At 37.4% G+C, this 9019-nt stretch overlaps 1 protein-coding gene across 1 annotated transcript; it reads left to right on the forward strand.

Annotated features, from left to right (window-relative positions):
• The first annotated feature begins 1735 nt into the window (after window positions 1-1735).
• Window positions 1736-8718, forward strand: serpine2 (serpin peptidase inhibitor, clade E (nexin, plasminogen activator inhibitor type 1), member 2). Its single transcript, XM_026369653.1, has 9 exons — window positions 1736-1929; window positions 2954-3226; window positions 3342-3569; window positions 3849-4046; window positions 6060-6258; window positions 6349-6446; window positions 7690-7776; window positions 7927-8010; window positions 8178-8718. Exons 2-9 carry the CDS (start codon window positions 2971-2973, stop codon window positions 8213-8215), a joined length of 1188 nt encoding a protein of 395 aa, XP_026225438.1. The 5' UTR covers window positions 1736-1929; window positions 2954-2970; the 3' UTR covers window positions 8216-8718.
• The last annotated feature ends 301 nt before the right edge of the window (window positions 8719-9019 follow it).

Genomic DNA, 9019 nt, shown 5'->3' on the forward strand with positions numbered 1-9019 from the left:
ACACTTGTCTCTGCATATTATTTAGCAATTAATTTTTCAAACGGGACACTTGACAAATACATTTCATCACAGCAGCATTTGGAAATGGTCTGAGCTTTCAAAACAAATATTATCCATAAGTTGATCAATGTTTTGACATTACATGTTCATCTATTTATTCACAATGCCGCATTGTATATTTTTACATTAACAAAAACTTCTTTTTCACACTAAAAACTTCTAAACTGTAATTTGGATGCACATTTCTCATCTCTTAAGGTAGATGGATTTGGTTTAAAGCAGAATCTACAAAAGGAAAACAGAAGTTGCCTTGCATAGTATGATTACAGAATACAGCTGTGTGTTCACTGTCCACCTCTCCAAAACTCTCAGAACACACACACCCTCCCCACTTTCCTTTTAAAGTGTTTGTTTTCACAGCAGTGCCATTTCTGCACCCCAGCTGGACATGCCAGACCCCCACTCTAAACACAAACCAAACACACAAAGATTAGACCTTGTTGTCCCTTGCTGTGACATTAAATTCCTAAAACCTTCACCTAGATAAGATGGTTCAATCAATGTTTGTGCAGCAGGAGAGTAACACAAAAAAGATATTATACAAGACAATATCCAAAGTAGTGAGAATTGCAAGTTATAAAAACAGCTGCAGAATTCAAGAACAACATCTGATTAAGCCAACAATCCAGTCTTAAACATTTATGATAGATGTAGTCATAATTGCCTGTACCCTGTTGTTTAATCCCTGGTAATTCAAACCCTCAAGCACCTAAAGTACTCTTAATCCTCTCAACAGCAGCAATGTAATTGAGCCTCAGCCACTTTTCAGGTGTGTGTTTGTGTGTCGCCACCCAACTGCATCACCTCACCGGATAGAAAGACATTAGGTGATCCCTAGTGAATGAGTGTCAGTTGCAAGCAAGCTAAACAAAAAATGTACCTGTGCATTTATCATGTAAAATCACAAAAAAATACCTCAAACTAAACCTCTTTTTAATATGTTACAAGGCAATGATAATATTTTGCTCTTATAAGACAATGCTAGTTTCTTATTCTGTATTAGACCCTCAATTTTTAAGGAAACAAGATGATTTATATATGACTTTTCTGGTGTTAGTGTTTTGTATTAGTGCTGGTTTGCACACATGGGTGAACCCATGTTCTTAGTTGCATCCAGTTAGACAAAACATTACCATAAGTTGCTGAACATGAACATTTTAAATGTTTGCTTTGAAACTGGATAAATACAGCAATAAAATTATACCAGTCTATGTTAAAAAGGATCTGAAATCTCAGCAATGTGTAATAATCACAATATGGTAATGGGACATCCTCAAGGCCCCTTATGCACCACAGATGCAAGAGAATGAAAAACACCAGATAAGAGTCAATAACGGCTTCTACCCAGCAACTGTTTGCAGAGAACATAAAGGCTGGTGTGAAATACTCCATCCTCCTCTCAGTGTCATAGAGATTCATTGTCAGTTCACACTCTCCACACCCTGACAGCTGCTTTTACAATGTACACTGACATGCAATAATTTACTGTTGAGCAATATTCTACACTGTGCAACCTTTATTTCTCAATGCACAACGTGCAGTACGCAATAACATATGTGTGCACTTGCGTGTTTTTCCAATAATAGTGTTGGTCTTAGCGTTGCATTTGGTTTTTATTTTGAAAGTATACCGGAAGCCGTACCTTCACGCTCGTCTGTCTATAAGCGAGAGGGCGGAGTTCAGTCCAATAAAGTCGTGTCCGGAACCACTGTTGACTCAGTTGTTGGATCTCTTTCATTCCCGCAAGCTGTTTTCATTTCATTTGCTCTGTTTATTTTATCTTTGGCTGCTGGACGACAGGGGAAAGTGGACTATTTGAATTTCATCTGCGGGTTAACGTTATATCGAAGTAACTTCCCCTTGTGTCAGGTAGGTCTGTCGTCTTTTGAACCATATTCTTCAACAGACTAAACAAATGTCGCTGTGACGGGCAGCAACTAACCTTCCCCCATAATAAAATGAAGTTGTAACTAAAGTTAGGTTTTATTTGACGCCTTAAATAACTTTATAAAACACAATATATGATAATAAAAGTGCGCTTTCTTGGACAGTCAGCTGTATGAGTATGTCTGAGTTCATCCAGCTGGTCTGAGCTGGAGCTGGTGATGTATGAGTCGCATGCAAAGTTAGGCAAGTCAAGATGGAGAAAGTGTCTGTGAAAGTGCAAATAAAAAATCAAAGGTTGCAGCTGTCCTTGACAAATCTATCAATCCTCCCAAAGCAAATTGAAAGACACTTCTATTATTTTGAAGTTCAGTTTTTATAATATGCTCAGGTTTCATACAACTTTAAGACCTGAGTTTTGTTTGCCATAAAAACAAACTGCATTGAGGCATCTTCTGAAAAGAAGGGAGCCCTTTTGCAGTCACCAGTCCCATACACTTATACACAGTTTACACTTTCAAAACAAAGAAAGCATATGAAAGCAAGTCCACGTGCATTAAAGCACACATTTAAGACTATATAAACAAGCCAGCCTGTATTCTGGTTTTATATCGTAGCTGCATTCTCTCAGCTTGAGTGAGTGTTTTATTGACTGAATCAGTGTCCTAAAATAGTCTATATATATTTAATATATTAAGGAGAGAGTAGTTTCAGGAGACTGTTTTTAGGAGCAATGTAATATTTAGACAGAGTGACTCAGAGTTAGTCAGACCCTGCAGCACTAGAGAAGAGGTGCTGCTGCCAAAGGACAAGCAAAGGTGCATGGGAATGAGCGTGATGAGTAATTTTAAGAAACGCCATTGGTTGTAGGTGTGTTTTTTTTTTTTTAGAAATCTTTAGTTCAGGGAAAGTGTTGAGGCTCAGAGGTAAACAGTACAATTACATAGATAAAGAGACAGCCCTGGCTTACACTAAATGTTATGGTATTCTATTCTCTGATTCTTTTTAGGTGCTGTGTAGTCCATAATGAAGCATATCTTGTGCCTGTACGCCCTGCTGACTTTGTGCGGACATAGGGCTGTGCTGTCTCAGACTTCCTCCTATGGCGAACGGGGCTCAGATGTTGGCATACAGGTGTTTCAGCAAGTAGTTCGCTCTAAGCCTCTGGAAAATGTGGTGTTTTCTCCCCACGGAGTAGCTTCTGTCCTAGGCATGCTGCTAAGTGGAGCCCATGGAGAAACACGGAAGCAGATTATCAGTGCTCTGCGTTACAAGAAAAATGGTAAGGACAGTTTCTGCTGACAAACCTTATACTGTTAATATAATGTACTGACTAGGTCTCCACAAGCTCCAGCAAATGATTGAGAATTAATTTAAAGTGTATTTGTTCTGCACAGGACCTTACAAGATGTTGAGGAAACTGCACAAAACTTTGACAGCTAAGTCCAACAAGGATGCTGTGCTGATTGCCAATGGCTTGTTCACTCAGGAGGGCTTCTCTCTACAGCCAGGCTTTGTAAGCCAGACCAAAAAAAATTTTGAATGTCAGACCAGAAATTTGGACTTCAGCAACCCCAAGAAGGCAGCCAATGAAATCAATGAATGGGTCAGCAATAAGACCAAAGGTAGGAGTCATGCATGTACATATTAGCTAAATACACAATATAAAATTATTATACAAAAGCCTTGGATAAAGACAAGACACAGGTGTACTCTATATGCTTACCCACAAGTTTAGCTCACATTGTGTTGAAACAGCAATGGCCAGTTTTCTGTTGATTGGTTTGGTGTATCCTTTAGATGATGCTGCATTATTACTTTCCTATCTGTGCTAAAGATAATAAAAAAGAGATGGTGTCTTTGATCAAACCTTGCTGATTGAATAATGCCCTCATTTTATCCAGGTCACATCTCTAGCTTGATCAAGCCTGACATGCTGGACTCGGCTCTGACCCGTCTAGTTGCTGTCAACTCAATCTACTTCAAAGGGTTATGGATGTCCCGCTTCCTGCCTGAGAACACTAAGCCAAGACCCTTTACTACAGCTGACGGGCAAACGCTTATGGTACCAATGATGTCCCAGCTATCTGTCTTCAACATATGTAAGTGGGGATGTGTGTACTAACCATTGGAGTAGTTATTATTATGAGTTCTTGTTCACTATTAGTGTTCCACTTTGCTATTATATTATATTATGCTATATATTAATATCACTATTACTGATTTGACTGACTCTTGAATATATCCAAAGTTATAGATTCAAATAGATGCAGATACCAAGGTGGTCTTAATCATAATTTACCACCAAGTGACATTAAAAATAAGTTGGATGTATTGTATATACCTGCAGTATTAGATTCTAAGTGGATCATGGAAAGAATCCTAAGGAGAAATGAGAAGGGATGAGTTGCCATTCTTATTTTTTATTTTAGACATGCCAGATTTGTGGCTAGGTTGTAGGTGTATGTGTTGACAAAGCATGTTACAGATTTGTTACAGTAGATACTAGACCACTGGTTTTCCATATGCTGGTATAGAATGAGTGCCAAAAAGTAAGTTAATGTTTTCATGGGAACTAAAACATTTCTGTTGCCATAAAATAATAGAGTATGTCTTCTTCTTTTATGTATGTTTATATTTATTGTTTACATCCTAATTTGATAGCTAGCACTTGGCCACAAAACCCACAGGATACAGTTAGCTCAACATTTTGTTTCCTTAAGTAAATACTGCTTGTTAAGTAAGTAATTAAGTAGCACATAGCAACAAATAGACGTATCCAGAGCTGCTATTCCTCTCAATACTCTCAAATTAAAATATTGTGGATTTATTGATTAAATGTTTTAATTTGCTTTGTTCTAAGATGCATGCCCACCCATTGAAAGTTTATGAATTATAGGTTAGCTTGTGTTGAGTCATAAGGAAATGCAGCCTTAGTGTGAAATGACATGAGATACGAGTCAGTCGTCTATAATTAGGTGAGTTATCGCAGCGGTGTTAGTATGGTGAGTGTTGTAGGAAGATTCTCATACAGTTAAAGTGACCTCAGCTGTGTTCATCTGTGAGGCACAGATGCTTGTTTCATTCTTCTCTATCCTTCAGTTGTTTTCATCTTGATACAGCAAGTCGATGCTTGAATTCCCGTCCTTGAATTACCCAACTTAAGTTTTTAAGAGAACAGTTTGTAACAGCCCTAAATCATCTGGTTGTGGTTTCACACAGCTCTATTCGAATATAATGGAATTAGTTGGTCTTATGACTTCATAACACAAGTGCTTTGATTTAGTTTAATAGTCCTATAAATCAGAAAAAAAAACTGTAGGCATGGCTAAATAGATGCTTATAGTGCTGTTGTGACTTTCTTTGGTCAATAACTAAATGGTTCTTTATTTGTCATTCCTATTTTAAAACTGTCTGAAGTAAATGGGAATGTGTTATTTAAAAAAAAAAAAGAAGAATCCACTCACTCAATGCTATTTCAGACTTGAAACAATAATAATAACATTTGAATGAAGAGAAATTATTTCTAATCAATCTTGGAAGGCCCTGTAGAGGTCCAACAACAGCATCCCTGTGTAAATAAAAAGCCCTAATCTGTGATGTTTGTGTCATAGTCTGTTTTACTTCTCGCCCTTACCATGTGATATAAAACAGGATCTCTCCAGACAGTGTTTTTGCATTTTATATTGTGAACTGTCTTTGCACTCAGGAAATGATGCATTATCTGCTCCTTGTGTGTGTAGACTAAATAAAAATACTGAGCAGTGAGAGATAGTCAGAGAGACAGAAAATATTCATCAACGATAGGACAACACAAAGTTTTCAACAGAAACTCCTAGCAAAGTGGAAAATTAGACAGGAAATAAAAAAAAATCCTTAGTTGTTTATTAACACATGTTAACAGAGATGGGTTGTAGATTGCCTAAGTAAATTGACTTATACCAAAAGTATAACTGAGAAAGTGTTTAATATTATTCCAGTCTTCTTGTATCATGAGGAAAAATAGGTTGCTCATATCTCCATATCAGTGACTGATGATGCATGACTCAAGTTTCATTATTGCTCTCATCTATACCTATGAAATGACTAACACCTAACCTTCCCTCGTCTGCCAGGCGTCGACGCCACACCCGAGGGACAGAAATATAAGGTGATTGAGCTCCCATATCAAGGTAATGGCATCAGCATGCTGATTGTTCTTCCCACTGAAGAGGACAGTAGTCTGTCGAGTTTTATCCCACACATCAACACAGCCACAGTGCGGAACTGGCCCAAACTGCTGCGCATGAGGAAAATCAACCTGGTCATCCCTAAGTAAGGGACACATACAACATTATAAAACTTCTTTAACTTAATGTGACAAAGATTCACACTGTTGGTGCATGTTTGTGCTTATGTCTGCAGGTTCGCTGCTGAAGCAGAGGTAGATTTGAAAGCCCCCCTTTCAGCCCTGGGAATAACGGACATGTTCAGTCCGGACAAAGCTGACTTCAGTTACCTCGGTGAGTGAAAGTACAGTCAGTTCAAAACCAAAAGTGTCACAGTGATAGGATAATAATAGGAAATGATTGATCGCTGTTTACAGCTAAGAACCAGTAAGAAGTATGAATCATGGTTTACAGTGCAATGTGAAAAACTGAATCACTGCTCTTGAATTTCTCAACTTCATCTTCTCACTGAGAGATGGAATAATGTGACTGTGAATAAGGTGTTCTAGTGCCATCATGTGGTGTAATTCGCAAAGAAGATTGTGGGATTACTCTAGGAACAGTCTGTTAAATAGATTTTCTTTCCTTAAGTGCTGTTATTTGCTGTAATTTAATAATCATTCAATGCTTTTATTCTTTAACTCAATAATTAGTCATCAGTATAACACAGGAAATATTTAATAGAGTTCATGTAAAGTGACATTAGCTCCTCTTATATGTATATGTCTCCTGGTAAAATTACAGTACAACACAGCTCTTCTTTCCCAATGTTTTATTTGTTTTGTAATCATTTAGCAGGTGCAATTTCAGTCTCGACTCATGCCCAAACACCAGTGAGAATTCACATAAGATTCAATTAGTGCTGTGTGACTGTCTGACTGGTAGCCGCTTCAGTTTTATTACTCATCGTGGAGCCGTAAAACATTATGACATCACCAAATCGGTCTAATTAATAAGTTACCTTTTTGACCCTATAACCCTATGTGCACACACCTTTGTTTGTTATAAGCCAGTGTCTATGAACCAGTCGGGGGCAAAAAGTTCTTTATAGCTTTTTCCTGTAGTTCTTCCATGAAAACCATAATAGAGGTGTGGAAGTTCTGTGAAAAAACAAGCACAACTACAGGATTGTTCCAATTTTTCAGTACAATTTGGCTCTCATCTGTGCTCTTCCTGTGGCAAAAGGGATGTTAAGCTTTGTGAGTGATTTCATATACATTTTATATGCAATAATTGCCAAGCTCGACATTCAAGTATAATAATAATGACATTGTTGCTGACAGTTGGAACAACAGACAGGATGAGAGAAGGTCTGTATAGACCCAGAAAGTCCTGAGAAGAGCTGTTGTCAAGTTAAATAAGTAAAAAAACACTTGTGTGGGTGAACCACAGAGACTTTACAGATTTATCATGAGTGGGCAATGATTACAAGAATAGTATGACACTAAAAATGTACTCAAAGTAAGTACCACCATTCCCATTGTCATGTTGGTTTACTGGTTGAATAATAAAGCATTAACAGTCAGTGTTTTCTCAGGTTTGGAGTCTGTGCATGTATCCAAGGCACTCCAGAAAGCTAAAATTGAGGTCAATGAAGATGGAACAAAAGCAACAGCTGCCACCAGTAGGTTTTTGTTCAGTAAGCCTTTAAGTCACAAAGCTGTATGTACAGCTCCATATAACAATTATAACATAATAATGTTCTTAATGCGCTGATTCTACAGTAACCTGTGATGTTAATGTTTTTATAACATGTTTGCTTCTGTCTGTTTAGCTGCCATTTTGCTGGCCCGCTCCTCTCCACCGTGGATTATGGTGGACAGACCTTTCCTCTTCCTCATCAGACATAACACAACAGGTATAATCTTTTTTTTCCATCTGACCTAACAGACCTTTAGAGATAGATTAAGGATTTCTAACATAAATGTTTCACCTGTAGATACTGTATATGACAACTTATCACCAGTATTAGACTCAGTGACAGCAGCAGTGTTTGTGATGAGTTCTTCTTGCCTCTGTCTGCAGGTACCATTCTCTTTATGGGCCAGATCAACCAGCCTTGAGCCCAGACATCATAGGCCAGCAGAGGAAATGCACAAACACTGCCATGCATGAACTTACATGTACAAACAAAAACACGTGGACTTTGCTGTAGATTTATGTAAAATGTGGACACATGATTTTGTTTTAAATATTGCTTTTTATGTTACTCATTTTTTGAAATGCATAACATGCTTTTTTTTTAAATGTTTTGCAGACTAGCAGCTGTTTTAATTTTTGTATACTTTTTGGAATTTATGATATTTTTTTTAATAATTGAATATTGTGTATTTTCTCAAATCTGGAGTAGGATAAATCTATAATACCACTTTTTCAGTTTAAACGTTCTCCACCACAAATCACTCCAGTCAGATAAGGTTTTACTCCTTGGTTGTCGTAATGCACGTACCATATTATACAACTTGCACTCAGCTTCAGACAATTGTTTTCCCCCTCAGGGAGGAGGTTTTGTTATCATACTTGCTTCATATTTGATAAAATAAAAACACATGTTTATAACACCAATGATTTTTGCCTCATGCCTTTCCTGTTATATTAGTAAGTAAGTAACAGTAGTAATGTAACTTCAGTTTTAACATGGGGCAGTGCCTGTTTACCAGTGCTTGTCCCTTTTTCATAGCCAGATAGGACAGGTTCATTTTTCTTCAGGATTGTTGTAGTATATTAAATTAGTGGAGCAGTTAAATTGTCTACAGCTTGAATTTGAAATTCCAGTTCTGACTTGCTAAAATCTCTATATATCTGCTCTAGAGAATGAAATTACACAACTGGAACTGGACTGGTAGCTTTAACTTTTTATTTTGAAA

Source organism: Anabas testudineus, chromosome 13 (genome assembly GCF_900324465.2).
Source record: "Anabas testudineus chromosome 13, fAnaTes1.2, whole genome shotgun sequence".
NCBI lineage: Eukaryota > Metazoa > Chordata > Actinopteri > Anabantiformes > Anabantidae > Anabas > Anabas testudineus.